General features: G+C 45.1%; 1 protein-coding gene across 4 annotated transcripts in view; it reads left to right on the top strand.

Moving 5' to 3' along the window:
• NCAM2 (neural cell adhesion molecule 2) overlaps positions 1-26,901 on the top strand; it is a 525,500-nt gene that overhangs the window by 223,057 nt on the left and 275,542 nt on the right. For all 4 annotated transcript variants that reach the window (XM_060234386.1, XM_060234385.1, XM_060234388.1 and 1 more), the window contains exons 4-5: positions 6,766-6,909; positions 8,928-9,065. In XM_060234386.1, the coding sequence (XP_060090369.1) occupies positions 6,766-6,909; positions 8,928-9,065 (282 nt within the window). The remainder of the gene's footprint in view (positions 1-6,765; positions 6,910-8,927; positions 9,066-26,901) is intronic.

Below are 26,901 nucleotides of genomic sequence, written 5' to 3'. Positions count from 1 at the left end.
CTGATTCCTTGTGGCGGAGTCAAAAGAGAGTTTGTCATCCCACATTGTCATCACTCTTCGTCTTCTCGACAGCTTGGGTCTGCAGGTCAATTTGGAGAAATCACACCTTACTCCATCAAGGACAGTTCAGTTCATAGGGGCTTTGCTGGATACGAACCTTCATCGCGCGTTTCTGCCTCAGCAGAGAGCGATGGACATTATCAACCTTGTCGAACTTCTGCAGAGTCAAAAGTGGGGCATGGCGCAGCAGCTGCAGCGGATGCTGGGGCTGATGGCGGTGACTACAAGCGTGCTGCTCTTTGCGAAGCTGAGGATGAAAGGCCTACAGCTTTGGTTTCTTCGTCAGTTTCGCCCGTTACTGGACTCACCGTGAAAGAGGTTTGTAATTTCACCTGTGACATTTCAAACACTGAAAGTCAAAGGACATTTGTCAGGGAGCTCCCTTCCATCTACCTGCACCAACTGTGACTATCACAACTGATGCGTCTTTATGGGGTTGCGGGGCCCACATGGACGATCTGTGTGTGGGGGGTCCTTGGCCTTTGAAATTGACTCACTGCCACATAAATTACTTGGAACTGCTGGCAGTTCACTTTGCTCTTCGGTCTTTCCGCCCATGGTGGCGGGGAAGATTGTTGCTCTGCTAACAGACAATACCACTGCCCTCTGTTACATCAACAGACAGGGAGGGACAGTCTCTCAACGGCTTTGTGCGCTAGCACTGGATCTGTGGTTGGAGTGCCTTGACAACAACATCTTTGTGAAGGCAGCGCATCTCCCAGGGGTCCTCTACTTGCAAGCAGACTCCCTCAGCAGGGGTGTGGCTTCCTCACATGAGGGGGAGTTACAGTGGCGCTTCCTTCAACCTGTGTTTCAGCTCTGGGGGTATCCTCAGGAGGATGTCTTTGCCATAGCCGAAAACCGGAAGTGTCCTCTGTTTTGCTCCAGAGTGGGCTCGGATTCGTTGGTAGACGGTCTGCTGTTCCCGTGGGTAGGTCGGTTCTTTTATCTGTTCCAATCTCTGCCACTACTGAAGAGGGTGGTCAACAAGATCGCAAGAGAGAGACCATGCTGTATCCTGGTGACTCCCGGGTGGCCTCGCCAGAACAGGTTTCCGATCCTGCTCCAACTGGCGAGGGGGGTCTTCTACCAGTTTCTGGCAGAACCGGACCTTCTGTCAGCTCAGGACAGTCATGTACTCCATCACAATGTGCCCTACCTGAAGCTGACAGCGTGGTTCATCGACCCTGTGGGTTCTCTAGCAGAGTCCAACATGTTTTTTTGAACAGCAGGAAACTTTCTACCCACGCTTCCTATGATAGGAAGCGATGGAGGTTTCTGCAGTTCTTAGTTGATCCCTCAGTTTCACCCCAAAGGGTGGGATTGTCGGTAATTTTTGAGTTTGTTATCTTTGTTGGATGCTGGCCTTGTTTTTTCTTCCATCAAGGTTTATTTGGCAGCAATTTCTGCGTTCCATGAACCTGTTGAGGGGCACTCTGTTTTTGCACACCCTCATTCTAAGAGGTTTTTGAACGGTTTGCTTAGGCTTCATCCTCCATCGAGATCACCCCTACAGTTATGGGATTTAACTATAGTGTTGGATAGGCTGACTCGAAGTCCTTTTGAGCCGATGGCCACATGTTCGTTACAGCTTCTATCTTGGAAGACTGCTTTTTTGGTAGCCATCACATCAGCACGCCGTGCAGGGGAGCTCACGGCTATGCGTTGTGACTACCCATATCTAGTTTTTCAGGAGGCTCCTGATATTTCATTTCTCCCCAAGGTGGTTTCTCAGTTCCACCTCAACTTAGAAGTTTTGTTAACCACTTTTCATCCTACACCTTCCTCGGATGAGGAAAGTAGGTTGCATGCTCTAGATGTGAAGCGTGCTTTATTGTTTTATTTAAGTCGCTCCAAGAGTTTTCGTAAGGACCAGCAGCTTTTTGTTTCTAATGCTGCTCCTAAGTTAGGTTCCAGGATCTCATCTCAGTGGCTGTCGAAATGGCTCACTGAGACTATTAAACTGTGTTATTTGTTGGCTAAGAAGCCATTACCTAGGCCTATTCGCGGACACTCTACGAGAGCGATGGCGACGTAGGTGGCGTTCCTGAAAGGCATTTCCCTGACGGATGTTTGCAAGGCTGCCACCTGGTCCTCTCCGCATGCCTTTATGAAGCACTATGCACTGGACGTGCATGCTCAACAGAGGACTCGTCTGGGAGCTGCAGTGCTGCAAGCTGTTTCTTCTTGTTGACCGTCTTCCCACCTCCAGGTATGTCTTGTTTGCTAATCTCCCATGAGTGTGAAGCACAGAGACCACGAAGTAGATAGACAGGTTGCTTACCTGTAACTGTAGATCTTCGAGTGGTCATCTGTGCATTCACACTACCCGCCCTCCTTCCCCACTGCTGATGGTCTCCCGCCAGTAGGGGCTTCCAGCAGTCAGGAAGGAACTGGCGGGATCCTCACGTTGGCGAGCATGCGCACTGGGATGCCTGCGCATGCCCGTTGGTGCCGAGCGTGAAAAAATCCCGGGCTTTTTAGGTACCAATTCGGGGATCGGCGCAGGCGCTCTAGCCCATGAGTGTGAATGCACAGATGACCACTCGAAGATCTACAGTTACAGGTAAGCAACCTGTCTTTCCAGGTGTTCCACAATGATGTAGTGTCATTCAGGGCTCATTTCCAGGGGGAACACACAGGAATGACTTTCCTGAAGAGAAGATACAAATTATTTATTTATTTTTTACCTTTTAAGGCCATGCACATGGTGAATTCTCTGTCTCTCCAAGTCTGCTGTTGCAGGCTGCCGGAGCTTCACAGACTACAGTATCAGCTAACTCATCTGGCCTCACCCCTTCTTGCTGGGGAAAGGGGAGGAGGGGCCCCCTAATCCAGTCACAGCCATGTATTTTGCAAAATCCATGTCTCAGGTCTGTTGTGCGCTCCGGCAAGGAAGGGGGAAGGGCGAACCTAATCTCCGTTGCTACTGCTGCTGTGTTGCCAACTTGCCATGTAGAGACTATGAGTGAGTTCTTGTGCCATTTGGCAGTGCTCTGCTCTGCTCTCTGTCGCCTGGCCTTTGCTGCTGGTGTTCCTGGCTGTACTACTGGACTATAGGACTGGTGAGATGACTGATTTTTTGTGTTTATGGGGGGATTTCTGCTCAGATTAGAAGCAGGTTTTTATTTTTAACTTTTAAAACCTTGAGTTTTCCTCCTGCTTTGAGTGGGTGGTTTTCTGTTGGGGGGTGCGTTGCTGGGGGATGGGTGGCGGCTCTGGCATGGCCTGGCTTAATGTGTTTATTTTAATCAGTGTTATTCTTATAATCTTTTCTGGTTTTTTTAATTGGAATTGCCTGTTAATTTTTTGTAATTGCCTGTTAAATTTCTGCCAAGCTTTGGTTGACCTGGTTGTGTAGTGTCTGATTTCTTCCTCTGTTTCCCCTTGGCCAGGCTGTGGTAGCTTACTGATCTGTTGAACTGCTGGTGGTGTTTTACTGTTTTTCCTGGTTGTGTTGGGGTATATGTGTGTGGTTTGGCCAGCTTTTGGTTTCTGGGTGGTTGGCCTTTGCTTGGCTGTTCCTCTCTGGAGCCTGAGACAAGTTTGGCAAGGCCTGGTGGTGACCTGACCTATTGAACTGCTGGTGGTGTGGGTGTGGTTGTGTGCCTTTGTAAAGACTTTCAGGGTGCCCACAGACAGGTCTTGTCTTTTTCAACCTTGAGGGTTCCTTAGGGGAGAATCCCCTTCAGCTGCTCTGCGGTTTGGGGGGCTCTCCCTCAAACCCCCTGCCTGCCAGTTGCCTTTCATTATACTCTATGTTTTGCCATTGACTTTAATGGCCCATAGGGTATAATAGTGGGATGGGGCACCCTCTTTCGGTGTCCCTGGAATTGGATCCCCTGGTTCAATCTTTTTGGGACTTTGAGATTCCCTGGGGGGAGAGTCCCCTGCAGCTGCCCTGCCATTTTGGGGGCTCTCTCGCAAAACCCCTGCTCCTCAGCTGCCTTTGATTATACCCTATGTCGTGCCATTGACTTCAAAAACCCTTAGAATATAATGATGGGATGGAGGCACACTCTTTGGGTGCCCCTCCAATCTTTTTGGGACTTTGGGGTTCCTTGGGGAGGAGTCCCTTAAAGCCGCCCTGCAGTTTTGGGGTCTCTCCTCCAAACCCCTTCCTCTTCAGGCAGCTTCCATTATACTATACGTTGCCTTTGACTTTAATGGCCCACAGGGTATAATGGGGCCAAATATCTGGAAATATCCAGATATCTCCTATATATTCTGATATACTGGATACTGGTATTCAGAAATATCTGGAATTCTGGATAGTTTGGCCCTGAATATCTCCATATCTGGATATTACTGAATTTGTGTGTGTGTATGTGTGTGTGTACAGCCCTACTGGCAAAATAAAGTTACAGAAACAAGAACAAAATAAATGTAAGGCCTTTTACTGGACCAATCAAATTAGTGCAAAATAAAATTAACGAAAGAAAAATGGTGCAAACCAGAAAGAAGTGGCAAGTCCCAGTCAGGGAAACCAGACTTGACTTTCTGGACACCTAAAAGACTCCCCAGAAAAGGGTTGTTTTCAAGAACAAAATTAACAGCCAGATAATCTCTCTGGGATGTGGGTCACAAAAGTCTGGAGTACAGAGTGAGAAGCCTCTCTCACCCCCCCTTCCTTTCTCTATCTCCCTTTGCCTTCTGTCCCCCATCTCCCCCCCCTCAAAAGTAACTTGACAGGCCATGCATCCTCTCTGGCTGGCATACATCCTTTGTCTTCTCATGGGGCTTCCTCCCGCCCTCCCTCCACAGGAGGCAAAGAGCCAGTCAGTGGTGGCCAAGCCAAGACCTCTCTCCCTACAAGCTGCCTCAAGTCTCTTCTTCCTTCCTCCATCTATTCTCTCTCTTTTCCCACCTCTTTCACTCTTTCCTCCCATCTGTCTCTCTTCCTCCCCTCCTCTATTTGTCTCAAAATGAGGGAGCGATTGCTTGTCAAATACATTTCTCTGTGAAAGAGTTTGTAGTGGTAGCTGTTGGATGAGTACAATGGGAGCCATGCTGTTTGTGACAGGTGAGCTGCTTTTGCTTTTCCAGGACTGCTTCTGGATCTCATATGTCAGAATAGGATCTCGGGAACAGACACAGTTCAAAAACTTCAGGAAAGTAAGGGAAAGTTGGATTTTTGCTGTGGGATGTAGTTTTGATGGAAGTCTTTTCTTACTGTTTTCTGTGTGATGCACACTGCTGTATAACGGTGCTGAGATATTGAGGACTTTGAAGAGTGAGTTGCTTTCTGTAGCTCAGGCAATTTTTTTCCAGATTGCCAGCTCTAAGTTAGGAAATACTTGGAGATTTAGGGGTGGAGTCTGAGCAGTGGGTGTTGTCTTCTGACACACTTCCAGTGATGTCAGGGGGTATGGTATATGCAAATAATTTATGCAAATAAGTTATGCTAATGAGTTCTTGAAAAGCTTTTTCTATGTAATGACCCCTGGTGTCATTTATTATTAGTTCCTTTTGTTTTATTTCTTTATTGAACTAGTATTGGAAGGCTTTCTCCACTGATTCACATTAGTTATATCCAAAGACAGCTGTTAAAACAAATCAGAAAACATGCAAGTTCAACTTTCTGTATTTGGACTCATGGAGAAAAGGCGAAAATAAAAGAAAAAGATATAAATCAACACTGAAAGAAGGTTGGAACGCTTTTGGCTGGATCTTATGTATTTGGTCCTCTAATGGTAGCACCTTCCCCTGTACAAGGACTTCCTCTGATGTAAGGGGGTTTCTACTAGCAGAAGAAATACAACTATGTATTGATAGTGCAGGTTATTTCTTAGTTATAAAAAGTTGGTTGGTTTTTTTTTTGTTTTTTGTTTACAAAGAATGTTGGAAAGGAAGCTGAGGAATGCCCTGTAAAATGCATTGTAGTAAAAATTCAGTGCCATATTGTATTTTTAAAATATTTATGAATCTGGTGGGGGTCTAAAACCATAACATCAAAATAATAACATATAATACATTAGCTTAAAATCAAGCAGCAAAATTTGCATTTCCCTCCAACTTCCAGCATGTGGGCACCTCGTGGATGTGGACAGAGGAATTTGATCAGTCAGAGAGGCAGAGATCAAGGGAAGGGTGCCAGCTGTGATGTAAACTGTTGCTGTCCTCAACCAAATGCCTGGTGGAATGTCTCTACCTTGCAGGCCCTGAGGAATTGCATAGGCCCTGATGTTATTTGGCAGAGAGTTTCACCAGGTTGGTGCCAGGACTGAAAAAGTCCTGGCTTTGGTGGTGAATAAATTATGTGACTTCATGAACTATATTGTTTTATGCTGATTTTATGTTATGATAATATATAATTTCTACAGTACATTTTAGTGAAGAGAGAACCATATATTAACTGATGAAGTTTTATAAATATGCATATATTAACAGACATATAATACATAACTTTGGTTATGTAGCTGAGCAAAAGACTATATCCAGTCATATGTGATACTGTGTGGACTTAAGGCATTCTCTTTCAGCATTGGGCACTTCCCTATATAGGGATAACAGAGCTAACTATGCTTTACAGTTATAGGTGTTATAATGAATAGCAGATATTAAGAATGCTCTACAAAAATACTGTTAGATAGATAGATAGATAGATAGATAGATAGATAGATAGATAGATAGATAGATAGATAGATAGATGAATTCTCAATAAAAAGCTGAATAAACTATTAATGATGTTTCATTCTTTCTTAGAAAAGCTTACATTCCAAGATATCTCATCTCCACAAGAATTTGTTCAGGGAGAAGATGCACAAGTCATTTGTCGAGTTACTAGTTCACCTGCACCCATTGTCAGCTGGCTGTATCAAAATGAGGAAGTCTCAAATATTGCTGACAGTTAGTATTTTGGTAACTCTTTAAATTATGTTTTATTTAAAATTCAACTGATATAAATATTATATTCCAATGTTCTAATAAAAATATAGAAGAATCAGTCATGTTGGGTACCTGAGACCAATCAAAATATGGTCATTGTCAGTTTTTAATTCTCATCTTAAAGACAGAGGTTTGCACAGGGCAGTGTTATAGTCACTGGACTTCCTGACTGGTCATTTCCATGACCTCTGGTATGTTATGCTAGCCACATTATTCTTCTCTGATATCAATTCCGTACTGGTTGCCAGGTTACTTCTGTTACCTATACCCTCCCTCTCTTACCCAGAGCCAGAAGCTAAAAAATCAAATGACTCCGCCAAGTGATCAAAAATCAAATGACTCAAATCAAGTGATCTGCCAAGAGATGTGTAGTGGTGATCAGAAAATTTCCAAAGGCTGAGTAGAATAGATGCCTAAATTACTGCAGAATACAGAACACTTCAAACAGAGATGAAATTACAGAGACCCATATTTGCTGTAAAAATGTTCAGACTAAATCTGATAATGCAAGATCATTCCATTAGATTCATTCTTCTATGGTAGTGAACAGCTAGCTTTGCAGCTATCAACAGACAGATCTTTGCAGCCCCAGGCTTCTGTTTCTGTTACAGTTGCCAGTAAGCTTTTCCTTTGTTCATTCAAGTTTCAGAAACTTCCTTATCCACTAGTAAGCCAGTACTTCTAAACAGCTTCCATCTGAAATACACTTTAGTCTCAACTCTCCTAAAGGACAGCAAAGATAAACTGAAGAGGTAGAGTGTTAACTGAACAATTTGGTAAATCTTTGGCTGTCTGTGAACTTATAAAATTCCAACATTTCATTTCAAATTCTGCTCTGATTTGTGCGAGAACATATTTACATATGAACATATGAAGCTGCCTTATACTGAATCAGACCCTTGGTCCATCAAAGTCAGTATTGTCTACTCAGACTGGCAGCGGCTCTCCAGGTTCTCAAGCTGAGGTTTTTCACACCTACTTGCCTGGACCCTTTTTTACTTGGAGATGCCGGGGATTGAACCTGGGACCTTCTGCTTCCCAGGCTGATGCTCTACCACTGAGCCACCATCCCTCCCCAAATATTTAATAATCTGACTAAATAGTAGAAAGGTTTGGATACTAGACAGAATAAAGGTTTTGGGCTATTTTACAATTTATGTTTGATGTCATGTATAGATGATTTATTCATAACCTGTATGTCCTACCAGGACCATAATTCTTTTTAAAAAAATATTCTTAACCTATCACCATAGCCTCTCTTTCTGTTTAATTAGTGCCCTTAGAAAATGATAGCTTTGAATTCATAGATACTTGTAAAACAAAATCACCTGTTTTGAAAAATATTGCCTAGGATTGAAAGCTTCTTTCTTGTCAAGGATATAACCTACTGAAAATATTTATAATTTGATTCAGCAATAAGAAGAAAGTAATGGACTTTTTAAGGTTTTCATCTTTATTAACAATTAGAAGATTAAATATGGATAGCCATGTATTTAAGAATGATCAGATCAATTCCTATTAATTTGGGTAACCATATTTTTCTCCAACAGAGCTTTAAGCTATGTTCTGTTTTCTTTCCATCAATATTATTTAGAAATCAGAAACAAGATTGTATGAATATTATCCAAATGACAAAAGAGTTAACAAAGCTGTCTTCATGTGTTTAGTTTTCCTTTAATAATTTTAGTTCTGAGTTATTTAAGTTCCTGCAGGTATATTCTTAACATGATACATTCTGGGCTGAATGCATTTTTTAATGGCAATGAAGACTTTTCTATGTTGAATAGTGAACACGTATACACATGGCGGAGAAGGAGATAGAGATGGGAATGAAAAGAGTTGATCATAGATAATTTCTTACTGATGAATACTTTTGCAGTTTGATGAACACAAGTCCTCGAGTCTTAGCAATTCATAACCATGTTCACGGCAGTGCTTTTAATTGCTAATGCCACTTTATCTATTACATGCCTTTCCAGATAGATTTGCTGTGTTACCAAACAATAATCTTCAGATTTTTAAAATCAACAAAAGTCATGAAGGAGTTTACAGATGTGAAGGAAGAGTTGAAGCCAGAGGAGAAATTGACTTCTGGGATATCATTGTCATTGTGAATGGTAAGCAGTTAAACTGAATTGTACACCTAATGTTTTGTGTTGCTTTATTGAAATAATGTAAAACATTATCTTGGGATATCTTTAAAAACCCATTAAAAATAGGGATATACTTCTTAAATACCAAGTAAAGGTATGTACTCACTCAACTCTACTATTTGAACCCTTAAAAAAGGCTGCAGTCTTGAGACTGGTGGCATCATAAAAAATATTGTGGATGAAACTAAATTTATGTGTAATGGTTTAAGAGTTATGATAGTTGTGTGTCATATCAGATTCCATAATTACATAATGTTGGTGCTAATATGTAATTTATGTATTTGTATTAACTTATCTTCCCATTTATTATTTCAACTAAGAAATATATTGTGGAGGTCATAATGCTTTTTTTCTATTTCAGAATTTGGTAAAAGCTTCACTAATAAAGCTAATAACAAGCAGTAATTCAATCTATGCCAAATATATAGTTACTTACTCTTTCATGATCAGTGCTTTTTTTGAGCAGGAACGCAGTTCCGGCTGGCTTGGCATCCGAGGGTGTAGCCTAATATGCAAATGAGTTCCTGCTGGGCTTTTTCTACAAAAAGTCCTATGTGAAACAATGGTGATGTCAGGGGGTGTGGCTTAATATACAAAAAAGTTCCAGCTGTGCTTTTTCTACAAAAAAATCACTGGTCATAATTATATGATCAGTCACACTAGAATATGACATAATTATTTTCAATATATTATGAAAAGCTATCAACATATTTATTTTAATTATAGGATAATAGCAGATTTAGCTAGATATACTGCAGAGACACTCAGTTTTAAGTCATTGTAACATTAAATAGTGTAAAAGTTGACTGTGAGGTTTAAATGTAGCAGTTGCTTGACTTCATATTTTAAAAATCTGTTCATTAAAGCAGAATGTTGCAAGTAATGCTATCCAGGAAGATTTGCAGCTTAGAATGGTTTTTTTGGTTTTTTGTTTTTAAATTGTTTTTAAATTGCTTCCCCTAAGTTATTTACGTGGTTTTATTCCAGATGAGTAATTATTTCATAGTTAGTAGTAGGAAGAGGACAGAGCAATGCTGAGCTGCACCTACACTGCAGTGGCTGGCCACCCTGCAACCCAGGTGCTGCTAGTCAGCTCCCTAGTGGCCAAGTTACGCTGCGGCGGAGGGGGAGGGAAGTATAGCTGGCTGCTTGTGAGCCTATCTCCATGGTTATTCCATTACAGTGTGGCCTCATGGTGTACTGCCAAGGAGGGGTGGCATGAGGGGAGGGTCACTTAGTGTTGACAGGAGTATCCAGTCCTGAGGACAGATGCTATTGCATGTAATAGTTGGGGCTGGGAAGGGCAACTCAGGAGACACCCATTTTCCTCTCCCACCTTGCTCCCTGACAGAGACCATGTTGCTCAGAAGAGCCCCGTTTTCCTCTCTTACCCTGTGCCCTGAGAGAGACCTCCACTGATGACAGGCATGTGGTCGCCATCATTCCCCACCCCCTGCATGCCAGCATGTTCCATGGGCAGGCCCTCTTAAATACTGCAGTGGCTCCCCATACCACTGACACAGGGCTCCTCATACCACTGACACAGGGAACTCAGCTCACCCCAGTGCTATTTGCACAGATGCCTTCCCCCCTGAGTGCCAGAGAAGCCTCTTTGTGAAGCAGATACACAGTTAGGAGCCTCATCATGCACTCATTTCAGTAGTGACCTCAGTCCCCCTGTAAGTTGCATCATTCTCCTCTTCTCCATTCCATGCTCACAACAACCCCATGACGGTCAGGCTGAGGGTGTTCATCTGGCCCAAGGCCAGCTTCCATGTTAGAAGTGAGGAACACATTCTGTGACTCTCAGGTCCAGCCTCATGCTTTAAACAGTGCAGTAAGATGGGTCATTCACCCAGACCACCCACTGGCCCTTAGTTCCATCATACAGGAGCCTGTGAGGTGAGCAAGTCCTTCATCTTATACTTTCCCTCAGTAAGCCCACAGGGGAGTGGGTGGAGAGAGTGGGGCAAGAAGAGCTGTGGAGCTCATGCCATGTAGCAGAAACGAATCAGAAGAGAAAAAGTTGGGACACAATGTAGACTTTATTGCACTAGAATCCATGGCAATCTTTACAATTCTGTCTCTTTCTATTCTGGGGAGTGAAAATCCCTGGCATGGCATGATCCCAAATGGGATAGCATCACAGGTGGAACCTGGAAAGGTTTGCTGGGTATGAAACTCCACTTCAAGAGGAGGGCTGGAACAGCTCACTGAGTAAAGTCTGGGGTTGCAGGGACAGGACTTGCCACACCCACAAGCCTCTCTGTTGAATCTCCACTTACAAGACAGTAAAACAGAGCTATGGCAACTGGTCACAAGTGCCATGCCAGCTTCAGCCATGGATGTCTTGTCCTGACAGAGGAAGGAAGCCTATGGAGGAGACTCACCACAGACTCCTCTTCAAGTGCATGATGAAACCAGCCCAATCACACTCACCTGTCCTGTGTTGAAGTGATCCTGGATTACCTGCAGTACATCAACTGAAGCAGCTGCAGCTCAAGGTTGTGATTTGGCAAGGGAATGATTTAAAGGGACACTTGCTGAGCTGGGTCATTACAAGCAGTGGAGCAGCTGCCAGACCCAGCCACAGACACACCCTGTGCCCTGCCGAGGGTGGGTTCCAGGCAAATGACAGACTATCACATGAAAAATCCAGGGAGGTGTTCCCATGGCACAACAGTGGCCATGGTGCCATGCAGCCATAGCTTCTGCAGCCCCATGACTGAGCTCAAAGCTGGGCTCCAGTGCAGGAGATGGGGGAGCACATTTGGGATGCTTGTCCCTTCTTACCTGCCAGTCCCCGTGGGTTGAGCCCACAAAGGTCAAGTACCTGTTAGGGTTCTGAAATAGGAGAGGTCAGCCACAGATTATGGACTTTGCTCTCCTTCTTGAGCATGAGCCCAGAGTGCTCACTCTGTAGTGCTAAGTGCCCTCCCTGTCCCACTATCAAAGTGCCTTGCCCATCACTCTAAGTTCACATGACAGGGAGCTCAGAGACAGAGTCCTGTGCGACGCACTCTACCTACTGAGTTGTATGGAGGGTGTGCGATTGGGTGCTGGGAAAGGGACTTGGCTGCCCGAGGGAGGGATTGGCCAAGGTTGTAGTCAGCATCCTGAACTCATCTGAGACTAATAGGCAGGGATTGCAATCCATGGGCACCTATGGACGATGGGGTTTTTTTTGGCATAACTTTTCACCTTTTGCAGGGTGCATTCCCAGGCTGAAAGGGCTCAGGGAGCCAACTAACTCAAGCTGCACCCCCAACACCACCTACGACCATACTGGTGCAGGGATCTATGCTTCAGTTGCACTGAGGGCCAGCTCCCATGCCCCAGTGTCACTGCTTGTGAGAGGCGGGGTGCCTTAACATGCCTGCATTGATCTAAGTGTTGGTTACGTTGATGTAACTGACATACCAACTGAGACTTATGCCAACATAGGGTAAGTTTGTTTCCCCAGCACTTTTGCCCCCTCCCTCAAAATTGGTTTATTAAACAGGGGTCGGGTGGAAACTTTATTTACATCCCACCTAATCTTTTTCCTCAGTTGGGATACAAAGTAGTTTGCAGTGTTCTCCTGTACTCCTGCAAGGTAGGTTAGGATGTGGGACTGATCCAAGATCATCCAGTAAGCTTCCATAGCAGAGTCGGGATTCAAACCAAGGACTTTCAGATCCTAGTGTGACACAATGCTGGCTCATAATTCTATTAAAGACTAGTAAAATTTACTCCAGCATAAGCTTTTGAGAATCAAAGCTCCCTTTATGAGATGCATGAAGATCTGATGAAGCAAGTTCAGATTCATAAAAGTTTAAACTGGAGTAAATATTTCCTTTTTTGGATGGACTAGTAGTGCTGATGTATAGGGCATGTTTGGAGAAACAAAACTATTGATTGATGAAATTCCAGCTATCATTAAGGTAACAGCTAAGTTTTGTGCCCAAGCAATCAAAGTATAAAGGAGACAATATATATATATATATGCAATGCTGTTGTTTTAAATTGTATTTATATATATGTATGTAATGCTGTTGTTTTAAATTGTATTTATTGCTTTTATTATATGCGACTGGTTTTTATCTGAATGTGATCTGCCCTGAGCCTGTATGGGAAAGGGCGGAATATAAGCAGAATATAAGTGAACCAAATAAATAAATAATAAATAAATATATGCTTATAAGGACTTCTCTCTCATTTTTATTTTATTTTATTGTGATGCCTGTATATTTTAATGGTGTTATGCTTTTAAGCTATTATATTTATTATGTTTTTATCATGTTACATTTTTATCGTGTTGCATTTTATTTAAAAAAATCTAATTGCATGTTTGAATATGGTCATCGATTGTAAATAAAACTAACTAAAAAAATTTGGAGTAAACCATTTTAATCTCTAAAATACCACTGATCCCTTGTTTTAATTTATGTATAATTTATAGCATAATTCTACTAGGCCCATTGACTTAAATGGATTCGGAAGGGTGCAACTCTGCTGAGCATTGCACTGTTTTTTTGTGTTTTTTTAAAATCATGTTCATCCTGGGCATTGTGCCAGACTTCACAAAGAAGGAAGGATGCAGACTTAGCCATTCTTTTGTCCCCTTTCTGTTCTGTTCTGGGAACAAGATGTGAAGTTTTTCAATAGAGAATTTTCACTCTTCCTCAGCCCCTCATTTGATCTGTGTCACAATTTTCTGCTTCTACTTTCTAATTAAAATATGTTGTTTTCTATGACTATAGATATCTATTCAAAATAAAACAAAACAAACATGATGATGTCTCTAAACCCGCACTGAAAACACTAGATACACTTTTTTGTGTGGGGAGGGGGATCAGGCTACCACAGTGTATAGAGACAAATTAGGCAATCGGATAGTTCTGCTTTGCCTCAAATAGTACATCATAAGCAGTAAAGTTCACCCTTCTAATTTGTAAAGAATGTATATATTTCTGTCCGGACAATATGGAATTGAAGCTACAGTACTGTTCCCATGTCCAGTGCTAAATGTGATACAGTTAGGGATGGACATAGATCTAAAACTTCCAATTTGGAGTTCTGGTTGTGGTGATTTAATTAAAGAAGAAGATCATCTAGGCCTGGTCTTCGACTGTTTAGGCCATAGCTAGGTTGACAGGGATAGGGCAGATTGTTCATGATAGGTAGAGAGGAGCAGCAAGGAACCTAAGACATCAAGCATGATGGTGGACATGTCCTGAACAAACACCACCAGCTTTATCCTGAACATGTCCTGACCAAACATCACATGGGACTTGCAAAGGAGCACTTTGGGTGCTGAGCAACCAAAGATGTATAAACATATGTCTTTATGGTATATCAGACAAGGAGACTGGAGCTGAGCCCCTTGCAGCACCTTATGTGCAGGCAAGAACAAAGAAGGTAGACACTAGCTGCTGGCTGAGTTTAAAGCGAGGACAGATTTGCGAAAAAGGCTGCCTACCATATTTGCATAAATATTTGCATACTTAATTGATAGTGTATGAAATAGTGGGTTCAGCCAGCTCTGAATCAACCAAGAACATTTTATTGCAAAAAGAAATAGTCACAAACAACCCAGGCAACTCAATATATACACTGTGGCTGAGTTAAACATGCCCCCTTTAGTTGTGGCAATCCCTCCTATTGATCTCTCCAGGATTCTTCATTTGCATTTCCTGGAAGAAATGTCTCATGTCCCGATTGGTTGATTCTAAGAGAACAGCCAGTCAGAATACAGATTGTAAACAGGTCCGGTTTTAAAATGTGTGTGTGCCTTTAAATTGGAGCAGGAAGTACCTAATGGGGAAGGGTTAGCAGCAGGAAACCTCGTCAGAGTGCAGCCCTCCATTTGTTTTGCTTTCGTTTCAGACAAGTGAGTGTGTGTGTAAAAGAGAGCAGCGTAGCCCCTCTACTTTCCAGACCTCATTGTGGAGGCACCAGAGACAGTTAAGTGTGTGTGGGAGTGAGAGAAAGCAGGGGGAGGGGAGGGAATATTATTCCCTATGGAGACTTATTCTCATAGGAAATAATAGAGAATTGATCCACGGGTATCTGGGGTTCTGGGGGGGCTGTTTTTTTAGATGGAGGCACCAAATCTACAGCATAGCACCCAGTACCTCCCCCCAAAATACCCCCCATGTTTCAAAAAGATTGGACCAGGGGGTCCAATTCTATGAGCCCCAAAAGAAGGTGCCGCTATCCTTCATTATTTCCTGTGGAGGGAAAGGATTTAAAAGATGTGCGGTCCCTTTAAATGTGATGGCCAGAACTCCCTTGAAGTTAAATTATGCTTGTCACGCCCTTGCTCCTGGCTCCACCCCAAAGTCCCCAGATATTTCTTGAATTGGACTTGGCAACCCTAATTACATACCAGCTACATTAGATTAGACAGGGTTGCAGACCAGTGAAGCTAAGCAGTTTCAACTTTTGTTACACAATAGTTAAATTAAATACTACCCATTTCTTGACACAGTCCTATTGATTTTAATGTATACTCAAAGGCTGAGGACTTCATTGTTTTGTTTGGCTTTGTGTAGTGTTTTTTTTATAGATAAGACCATCCATTAGAAAATAATGGAATATGAATGTTGAAGAAATTCTATTGACAAACACAGAACATTAAACAGCAATTCAAATAGAAATATGCTCACTTGCAGGGCGTTTTTTGAGCAGGAACACAGTTCCAGCTGGCTTAGTGTCAGGGGTATGTGGCCTAATATGCAAATGAGTTCCTGCTGGGCTTATTTATTTATTTATTTGGTTGATTTATATTCTGCCCTTTTCCATACAGCCTCAGTACAGTAAAAAGAGCCCTGAGTGTCAAGCATGTGGTTTCTTTCTTTGCATAACTGTATTTTCAACTGTTATTTTAATGTACTGCACATCAAAGCCATATAACCAGGCCGGGCACATGTTAGACCTGATCTTTGCGGCCGGGATTGTAGTGAGCGATATAACCACAGAGGTTGTGCCATGGTCGGATCACTTCGCCCTCAAGGCCCGTGTGAATATGCCCCCCCCGAACCTGTTTAGGCGAGGAGCCGATTATGGCTCGCCCGCGGAGTCAAATGGACCCGGAACGGTTCCAGATGGCTCTGCGGGACTCCTGGCCCTCTGGCGGCTCCCTTGATGGCCTGATTGAGACCTGGAATAGCCGGCTCTCTAGGGCCATCGAGGAGATCGCACCTCGGCGCCCTCTGCGACCTCGGATTAAGCTGGCTCCGTGGTATACCCCGGAATTACGCCAGCTGAAACAAGGCCTTAGACGGCTAGAGAGGCAATGGCGACGCACTCGTGACGAGGCGACTAGAACATCTTATAGGAAGTTTATGAAGTCCTATGAGATGGCAATCAAGGCCGCAAAGAAAACATACTTTGCGGCTAGGATTGCATCCGCAAATTCGCGCCCAGCCCAATTATTTAGAATAATTCGGAATCTGACTACATTGCCTCAGGGCAATTCTAAAGCTATGGAATTGGAAATCGGCTGCGAGGCCTTCGCGAAATTCTTTGCGGATAAGGTCCAATCGCTCCGCCAGGACTGCCCCGCCAACTTGGAGGCAGTAAGTGGACTCGAAGCCCAATGCGTGTCTTCTGATTCAACTCTGGATTGCTTCGACCCGCTCAGCTTGGAGGAAGTCGACAGAATTCTTGCCACTGCACGTTCCACGACTTGCGATCTGGACCCCTGCCCCTCCTGGCTAATTAAGGCCTGCCAGGAGGAATTAAGATATCCTATACGGGATATTATAAATCGATCCCTTTCAGAAGGTGTTTTTCCAACACCTCTGAAAGAGGCACTGGTCCGCCCTCTCCTGAAAAAACCGTCATCAGATCCGGCCGAATTGGCACATTACCGGCCGGTCTCAAACTTGCCCTTTTTAGGCAAAATAATCGAGAGGGCCGTGGCGGTGCAGTTACAGGAATTCCTGGAGGACGCTTCCGTCCTAGACCCATGCCAGTCCGGCTTTCGCCCGGGCCATGGGACAGAAACAGTCCTGGTCGCCCTCATGGATGACCTCCGACGGCAACTGGATCGAGGCGGCTCGGCAGTATTGCTGTTGTTAGACCTATCGGCGGCGTTCGATATGGTTGATCATCGGCTGCTGACCCGCCGCCTCGCCGACGCAGGAATTCGGGGGCTAGCCTTACAGTGGCTCTCCTCCTTTCTTGAGGGTCGGGGACAAAGGGTGGCGATCGGGGGGGAACTGTCTCAGAGGTATCCACTCCATTGCGGAGTGCCTCAGGGGGCAGTCCTCTCCCCGATGCTGTTTAACATCTTTATGCGCCCCCTTGCCCAGATTGCACGGAGGTATGGGCTGGGTTGCCATCAATATGCAGATGACACCCAGCTCTATCTATTGATGGACGGCCGGGCTGGTGATGTCCCAGCAAATTTGGACCGGGCACTACAAGCCGTGGCTGACTGGCTCAGGCTGAGCGGGCTGAAGTTGAATCCGGCGAAGACTGAGGTCCTTTGCGTGGGCCGCGGCGGACCGGGAGGGGAGACTACTTTACCGGCCTTTGACGGTGTGCCACTGGTACCGGTGCGCAAAGTCAAGAGCCTGGGGGTGCTACTGGAGTCCTCCCTATCAATGGAGGCCCAAGTAGCTGCCACTGCTAGATCCGCCTTCTTCTATCTCAAGAGGGCGAGGCAGTTGGCCCCCTTCCTGGAACGCACCGACCTGGCAACTGTGATCCACGCAACGGTCACTTCGAGGTTAGACTACTGCAATGCCCTCTACATGGGGCTGCCCTTGTACCGAACACGGAGACTCCAGGTAGTCCAGAACGCGGCGGCCAGGCTGCTGGAGGGACTACCACGGTGGGAGCCTGCACGGCCTGGGCTGCGCAATCTGCACTGGCTGCCGGTTGTCTACCGTGTTCGCTATAAGGTGCTGGTCATTACCTTTAAAGCCCTATATGGCCGAGGACCTGCCTACCTAAAGGACCGCCTCTCCCCATATGTACCCCGGAGAGCACTGAGGTCTGGTTCTCAGAACTTATTAACAATCCCTGGGCCAAGAGAAGTTAGGTTGAAGGCCACTAGGGAGCAGGCCTTCTCGGTGATAGCCCCTCGCTGGTGGAACGATCTCCCAGAGATGGTGCGAGCCCTGCGGGACCTGAACCAATTCCGCAGGGCTTGCAAAACATTTCTTTTTCAGTTAGCATTTGAGTCACCATGTGGCAACTAAGACGGAACCTGATTAATGAATGAATAGACACTCAGCCATCTTAAATACATCATTTTAGCACCTATTTTTATATCTTATATGTTTATATGTTTTTATGTATTTTAAATAATTTATTGTAATTAATGTTTAAGTTGTTATGTTTTATGAATCACGGGACTCCCATGTCTATTATTGTTTAATGTGAATCATGAGACTCCCGTGTCTGTTAGCCGCCCTGAGCCCGCCTAGCGGGGAGGGCGGGATATAAAAATAAAATATTATTATTATTATTATTATTATAACCTATTCTTTAGTTCTCACTAGTAGCAAATGCAGGAATGTCCGCTTTGAAGATAAGGTCTCCTGGGATACTTTCCCAGCGTTAAACCTGGACCCAGGATGCTGCTAAACCGCAAGAACAGATAAAGTAGCCAGAGTGTTAGTTTCACACGCCTATGTTAGAATTCCTAAAATACCTTTGATGTGCCCCCTTAAAATCAGTATTCTTGAGTTACATTGTATCACTTCCAATCTGGTGCCTACCCAAGCATAATGGATTATCAATAAACTAAGACTTTGTTTCAAAATCAACGCTTGGTTACTTCGAGATCTGATGCTTGACATTTTGGAAGTGATCTTTTTTAAAGTCCAACTGACCTGGTAACTTCTAAGCCAAATGGCTGAAGGAGCTCCAGATAACAGTGAACCGATCACCCCCCCCCCCTTGGCACATCATCGACGCAAGGCGAGTTGCGGGGTGCGGGTCCCCTCTACACATACAACAGCTGTTCATCACCCCACAAAAGTGGGAGCCGCGAACCTCCACCGCCCTGATGGATGAAGCTCCAGCCCCCTGGGAGGCCATCCTAACAAGACCGGCTCGAGGGGGATGGGGAGGTGGAGCTCCAGAGGGTGACCGGGAAGGGTGTCCTCTCGGGGACGCAGATGGATGAAAAGAACCCCGACCTGACGACAGTGATGGAGAACCATCGGGTTCCGACTCTGAGGGGGGGACAGAGGCAAGGGTCCGGGCGAACCAGACATCCTGGAAACGGTGAGAGGTGAGATGATAACCTTGGCGAAAGGGCTGAGGGATGAGATCCAAGCCAACACTGCATTTATGGCCCAAGAGATGCGGAGGCAGATCGACTTTCTACTGCGGCCAGACCCGAGAGGGATACCAGGGATCCTGGGAGAAGCACCACCGATGGCACCACCAGCTCCACCTGTGGGGCAGCCAGCACCGCTCCAAGCCCTGAGGGCTCCAGCACCCCCTGCCCCGGTGCCGCAATCAGTAGTGCCAGGGCCCCACAACTATGCAGGGGAGGGAGTTGGATGCCACCTTCGCTGGCCACCCCAAAGAAGTGGAATGCTTCTCAATTCAAGCCAATAGTTACATGCAGTATTGGGCAAACACGTTCCCAGATGAGTTTAGTAGAGTGGACTACTTGGGGTCCAAGCTGAAAGGGGCGGCCAAAAGATGGTATGTGAGCTTGTACGAGACGAGGAGTCCTGAGCTGGACACCGTGGCCGGATTCCTGAAAGCCCTGCTCACCCAATACAAAGACCCCCTACAAGAAACCTGGGCTCTCATGGCGCTGCGGGAGATGCAACAGGGGTCAAAGTCAGTGCGTGAGTATGCGGCCGACTTTAGAGCCAACTCAGCTAAAGTCCGAGGCTGGAACGAGCTAATGAAGATAGAGCAGTTCCAGAGGGGTCTGAATGCGAGTGTGCTGGATCGGGCCCCGCATCAGGCGTGTCCTACCACGCTGGTAGGGTGGGTGCAGCTGGCAGGGGAGGTGGAAACCAATATGAAGAGAGTGGCCCTACTATGGTAACAGCAGCAAGGGGGAAAGGGGGGACGTGAGTCTCGGTTGGGGGCAAAACTAGAAGGGCAGAAGGCCCCACAGACGAGTGGAGCCACCAAAACTCCACCTGTCTGCAAGTGCTATCAGTGTGGGAACCCTAACCATCTGGCGGCAGATTGCCTAGAGAAACCTTGAGCCCCCCCCCCCCCAACTCCGACGGCAGCAACATCTAAGAGGACATCTACCTGCATCAAGGAATCAGCGAGAGGGAGCACCGCCACCTCCACAATTCTTGAGGAGGAGACTATCATCCTGGATGACTTGAGCGAGATATCCTGGGGAGTAGAGCCGGCGGGAAACGAGGACGACCTGCACTGAAAGGGGCCAAGCAGCAGGTTGTGGATCTAACAGCACCGCTGAGGGTGAGATAACTGGGTCTTTGTTTTTTGTCCCATTGACTTTATTAAATCCAAAGCTCAAGAGGTTTATGCACGCACAAGCTTTAATTGACTCGGGGTGTACGAGGGAAATAATTACCCCCAAATTGATGGACGTCCTCGGACTTACACGAACCCCACTGCCCCACCCCATCCAATTTGAACAAATGGATGGTACCGTGATGAAAGGGGAACCGGGCGTGGAGCAGACTCAGATGGTGCCTGTGGGCATAGAGGACCACTGGGATACTGAACTGTTTGTAATTGCCCCGTCTGCATCATTTGATGTCGTTTGGGAGTGGGCTGGTTAGCCAAACACAAGCCGGACATTAGGTGGGGAGATCATATCATAGATTTCACGGACAGTAAGTGCAAGCACCACCAGTGGGCCAAAACATGGGGACCTGAACCCCCCCAGGAATGAGAAAATGTGTGTGGCCGTGGAAGAAGTCTGGGCCATCCCCAGAGAATACCGAGACTTGAAAAAAGTATTCAGTGAGGAGAAAGCTAATGAACTTCCCCCTCATAGAAGCACGGATTGTGCGATTGAACTCATCCCTGAGCAAGAACTGCCCAAAGAAATTAGTTTTGACCAGTGTTCCCTCTAAGCTGCAGAGTCTTGTGAGCAAAAAATCTACTTTGTGAGCAATTGGCATTAAAGTTGTGATTGTTCTCTGGATTGTGCATAAGTTATTGTGCTCTGGGGTGTTCCTTCCTGAGTGGAGACAAGAATGTGTGAGCTGGAGGCTAAAAATCTGTGAGCTAGCTCACATTAACTTAGCTTAGAGGGAACACGGGTTTTTACATATGTAAATTTTATATGTGTAGCTATTGATTGTCATTCATTTTTATTGAAATCTCACATGTGGTTATTGAAGTCTAATGTTAACTGTTGTTGTTATTATTCCAGTAAAGAACCACATCCAGTAAAGAACCACATGATGGATATCATCACACACAAAAAAAAAAATCATTGTCATCAACAAAAAAAATAAAAAAAATTATAACTCTTACAGTGCCATTAAGTGCAAAATATGAAGATTGAAAAGCCTAAAACTGGAAGATTTAATTAATACACATTAGTTTTTCATACAAACTGTTAGGTTAATTTCACAATAGATCGCTTCCTGGCAAATAGAGCGGGCACTAGTGTTTGCCTCCCCTAATTCTCACTGAATGAGAACATGAGGTGAGGCAAAGCCAATAGGGATGTGCCCCATGGTCAGGCCCATAGCTACAGGGGGTGGCCGGGAGGGCACGGCCACTCCATTCAACCTTCCCCTTCAATCTCTGTGACCCCTCCATTGGACTGGGACCCAGGCTGAAAGCTACAGGCTCCCTTTCACTCTGCTCTGCTTGTCCAGGCCACCACATGTGTGCTTGCACTTCCGTTGTGTGCTTGCCAGACAGTCTCCCCACCATACTCTTCCTGGTCACTGGCCGGCAGGGGGAGCCGGAGGAGGAGGAGGTGGGATCCTCATGAAGGGGAGTCCCTGAGCCGTGCGCCCCACCTCACCAAAGGGCCCTCTGTCCATTGCGCTTCGGTTGCCAAGTTTGCCCAGTGCCTTTTGAGTGGGGTGTGAAAGCAGCAGCAGGTGGGCTGGCTGGCTGGGGTGCTCAGGAAGTTGCAGCTTTTTTTTTTTGCACTACTCACCCACTCTCCCTACTTTTTTCAGCATGGTTTTTATTTTATTTTTATTGTGACATCATTTTGGGCCCCCCCACAAACTTTTTCTGACTACGGGCTTGCCCATGGTGTCAACCATGTTTAGTGGCTGCCGCCTCCTTCTCAGACCAGTGTGAAGAGAGCTCCCCACCCTCCCTCGCTCTTTTGAGACCATATGGAATTAGCTGGTTGCCCATTCGAAGTCTGAGCAGGAATTTTTTGGGCCCTCACTAAAACTGATTGAGAGGTGGACCTTTTTTCCACCTGATTCACTTGGTCCAAGGTAAGGGGTATAATTCAGCCTGGTCTATCTGGTTCAGCCCTAACTTGGATGGCAGGAAAAGCATGGGTTAAGGGGAGTTCATGTTAGCAGGCACTCCAAGATATTGGTAATGGGTCCCCCCCCCCTGAAACTGAGTCCCTGTGGGCTGTGCAGTCTGGGGGTTTGGTGAGGGCCTCTTTGAAGTTGCAGGGGACATACAACAAAACCTTAAGGTTGAGCAGTTATGGGCAAGGTCTATGCCCCTCCATCCCCTCTACACATACAGATGTGGGCCATTAAGAGAAAAGTCCAGAAAAAATTCCAGACCTGGCTCTGAGCTGTGGTGGTACTGCCCTGCTACGAGCTTGCGTTGCAAGCCAGTTGCAACCCATGCTTTAAGGAGTTAATTAAGTTAAGCAGATCAGCTTATTATAAATAAAATTCCCAGTCTAACACATAACTTTTGTCATGTTTTCATTCAGGGGGTGGGTGAGCAATAGCTGTTACAAGAAAGATCTTGAAATTAGAGAGTCCCAATTCAAGTGGTGAGCATTTATGGTCATGTATATTGACCACTGCCACTGAGTTTTGCTCCATTGTGATCACCAAGGAATTTCAAGGTTGTTGTGTAGATGAAGCCAATGGCAAACCAATTCTACTAGTCTTTTGCCTTGAAAATTCTATGGGGTCGCCATAAGTCAATTGCAACTTGAGGCACTTTATACACACACACACACAATCGGTGTATACTGTCTGAGAGAATACATAAATATTGTAAAATCAGAAGGCTTGGCTACATTCAATAAATATATGGTATATTCTGGGTGATTATTAGGGACAGTGGGACAACAAGTCCCATTAGTATATTTCCATCATAAAGTGTTTTCTGTTTCATATTACTTATTGTAATTTGTTTTATTATTTAGAAAATGCATATGTTCCTTCCAGAGACCTATTTGAGGGGATTTTTTTAAAAAAAAAACACACAAGGCCATTGAAAAGAAGCCAGGTCTGAAATGTAAATTTGTACTCCTGATATTTTGTATTCCCTCTTTCTGTATGCAAGAAGAGGAACATTTCATACTCTGAATATTCTCTCTGGCCTTAAGTTTGCAGTAATTTAAAAATTGCAGAAAAATGAAGCTGGAAGTTTAAGCTGTATTTGCAAAAATCTTTGAGAGGCTGTACCAACATTTTATGTAATATTAGGTTTGATGGCCTAGCAAATGCAGACCATCAGTGTTGCCAGCCACCAGGTGGATCCTGAAGATGTTCCGGAATTACAAGTGCGCTTCAGATGATGGAGATCAGTTTCCTTGGAGAAAATAGCTGCTCTGGAGGGTGATTGTGACCAACAGCAGGTGTATGCTCCAACACAGCGCTGCTAGGAAAAGAGAGAGATAACTGACATGGCTGACAGCTAATAGAACTCACTCTAACTGTCAAGGGGGGTGGGAACAGTTAGGCAGCTGGAGGGAAGATGAAGCAGAAAGTGGTTGCTTTAGAAGGACTCTCTGGATAAAAAGAGTCCCAAAAAACAGAGTCTGTTTCATAAAGCAAAAAGTGGTTGCTTTAGAGAGAGACTTCGGTGAGAGAAGAGACTCAAAAAGCAGAGTCAGTTTCATAGCCAGTGTGGTATGGCCTTGAATACTAGAGAGGCTCTGAAGGATTCTGTTCCAAAAAGTTAAACAGTCTTCGTGTGCGAAAAACAAAAAAAAAACGCATCTTGAGAGGGAAATTGTTCTCCAGTTTAAGCTTAAAATCCAGTGTGAAAAGACTGTCAGTCTGGGTGATAAGGATTTGGCACATGGTTTAGAGGTGGAAGTGAAAAGCCCTAAACAAGCCAAATGTTCAGATTATTTATCTTAAAGAGGAGATAAGAACATAAGAGAAGCCATGTTGGATCAGGCCAATGGCCCATCCAATCCAACACTCTGTGTCACACAGTGGCCAAAAAACCCCAGGCACCATCAGGAGGTTCATCAGTGGGGCCAAAACACTAGAAGCCCTTCCACTGTGCCCCTCCCCAAGCACCAAGAATGAGCATCACTGCCCCAGACATAGAGTTTCAACAATATACTGTGGCTAATAGGCACTGATGGACCTCTGCTCCATATGTTTATCCAATCCCTTCTTGAAGCTGTCTATGCTTGCAGCCGCCACCACCTCCTGTGGCAGTGAATTCCATGTGTTAATCACCCTTTGGGTGAAGAAGTAATTCCTTTTATCAGTTCTAACCTGACTGCTAGGGTTGCCAATCCCCAGGTGGGGGCAGGGGATCCCCCGGTTTGGAGGCCCTCCTCCCGCTTCAGGGTTGTCAGAAAGCGGGGGGAGGAGAGGGAAATGTCTGCTGGGAACTCTGTTATTCCCTATGAAGATTTATTCCCATAGAAAATCATGGAGAATTGATCTGTGGGTATCTGGGGCTCTGGGAGGGCTGTTTTTTGGGGTAGAGGCACCAAATTTTCAGTATAGCATCTAGTGCCTCTTCCCAAAATACCCTCCAAGTTTCAAAAATATTAGACCAGGGGGTCCAATTCTATGAGCCCCAAAAGAAGGTGCCCCTATCCTTCATTATTTCCTATGGAAGGAAGGAATTGAAAAGGTGTGCCGTCCCTTTAAATGTGATGGCCAGAACTCCCTTTGGAGTTCAATTATGCTTGTCACAGCCCTGATCTTGGCTCCACCCCTAATGTCTCCTGGCTCCACCCCCAAAGTCCCCAGATATTTCTTAAATTGGACTTGGCAACCCTACTGACTGCTCAGCAATTTCATTGAATGTCCACAAGTTCTCACAAGTGGATAGGCTTTTGTAATAAAGGAACAAAGCAGAGAACATTCTCAAGACTGTATTTTTGACAGGAAATCTAGAACAAGTAACCTATAAGAATAAGTATTTAGTGGAAGCCATACAGCTTTATGTCTAAAATAGTTTCTTGTGAATTCAGCAACCTAAGAGGCAGTCCTGTGTTTATATTTAACTTTCTGTCTACCTATTCCACATCCCTAACCCTATGTAAATATTGATTCCCTTCCCTGCCAGTTTGTTCCAATAAACCAAAAACTGTTTAAGACTTTAGTCATGTCTACTGCACCAACTTTCTGAGGGAAAATATGTGACAACTGAAGCAACGACAGTGTGATCTTTTCAGTGGGGTTGATTAATAAAGTGGTCGCCTTGTTACAGTGACCCTATAGTATTATATCCTGCTGAAGTTCCCCCTTCCCCAAACTTGCCATCCTGAGGCTCCACTGCCAAATCTCCAATAATTTCCCAAACTGGAATTGGCAACCCTAAGACAATGGCTAGTGTCTACGAAAACAATACGCAAAAAAAAAATTATAACCTTCTAAGCTCATTGATATCAATTGATTTGGAAGGATATATGAGGTTTTCAGCACAATCTTGGTAACGTTTAAAGCAGCACAAAGTTCCTGCCCCCCCCCGCACCACTACAAACTATACAGCTGCACCTTTGGAACTGTTACTAATAAATATTGCTTAGAATTTGTAAATGTAAATTTTAAAATATAATATAGTAGGCTTCCCAACCCCCCCCCCCGCCCTGCCAGGGGACCCCTGGATTAGCAGCCTTTTCCCCCGATCTCCAAAAACGTGGAAGCGGGAGGGGTGGGGGGGGGGGGAACGGCGCGGCCTCCCTTCGCGAGGTGCATGCTGGGACTCGTAGTCCTTGCATCCTCTCCGGCTGCTACAGGTGTCTCCTCGGGGAGTCTGGCCGGCGGAGGGGGGTGAGCTCCGCCCCCAGACGACCATGTGCGTTTCTACCTCCGGAGACTTCAGTCGCTGATTGAAAGGCTTCCTCTTGGGATGGGGTGTCTGTGTTACTTTGAAGAAGTTGGCAGCAACTCGTGAGTAGAGAGGCCGATCCCCCTTCAGTGTTGCCAGAAATGGGGGGGGGGGGGAGTCTGCTGAGTACTTCATTATTCTCTATGTGGAGATCGATTTTCATAGGGTATAATGGGGAATTGATCTGGAGGTTTTGGGGGCTCTGGGGGCACTGTTTTTTGAGGTAGAGGCACCAAATTTTCAGTATAGTATCTAGTGACTCTCTCCAAAATATCCACCAAGTTTCAAAACGATTGGACCATGGGGTCCAATTCTATGAGCCCCCCCAAAAGGTGCCCCTATCCTTCATTATTTCCTATGGAAGGAAGACATTTTAAAAGGTGTGCGGTCCCTTTAAATGTGATGGCCAGAACTCCCTTGGAGTTCAATTATGCTTGTCACACCCTTGTTCCTGGCTCCACCCCGATGTCTCCTGGCTCCACCCCCAAAGTCTCCTGGCTCCACCCCCAAAGTCCCCAGATATTTCTTGAATAGGACTTGGCAACCCTATAATATAGAAGTGAATTTTTCTACTATATAAAAGTTAAAATCAATATAATTCAAGTGCCAAAAGTGAACACTCGTTTGTTTGGATGAACTAAGTATG

This window comes from Heteronotia binoei, chromosome 3 (genome assembly GCF_032191835.1).
Source record: "Heteronotia binoei isolate CCM8104 ecotype False Entrance Well chromosome 3, APGP_CSIRO_Hbin_v1, whole genome shotgun sequence".
In the NCBI taxonomy this organism is placed as follows: domain Eukaryota; kingdom Metazoa; phylum Chordata; class Lepidosauria; order Squamata; family Gekkonidae; genus Heteronotia; species Heteronotia binoei.
Note: the sequence above shows the minus strand (reverse complement) of the source record. Positions and strands in the feature narration are given on the sequence as shown.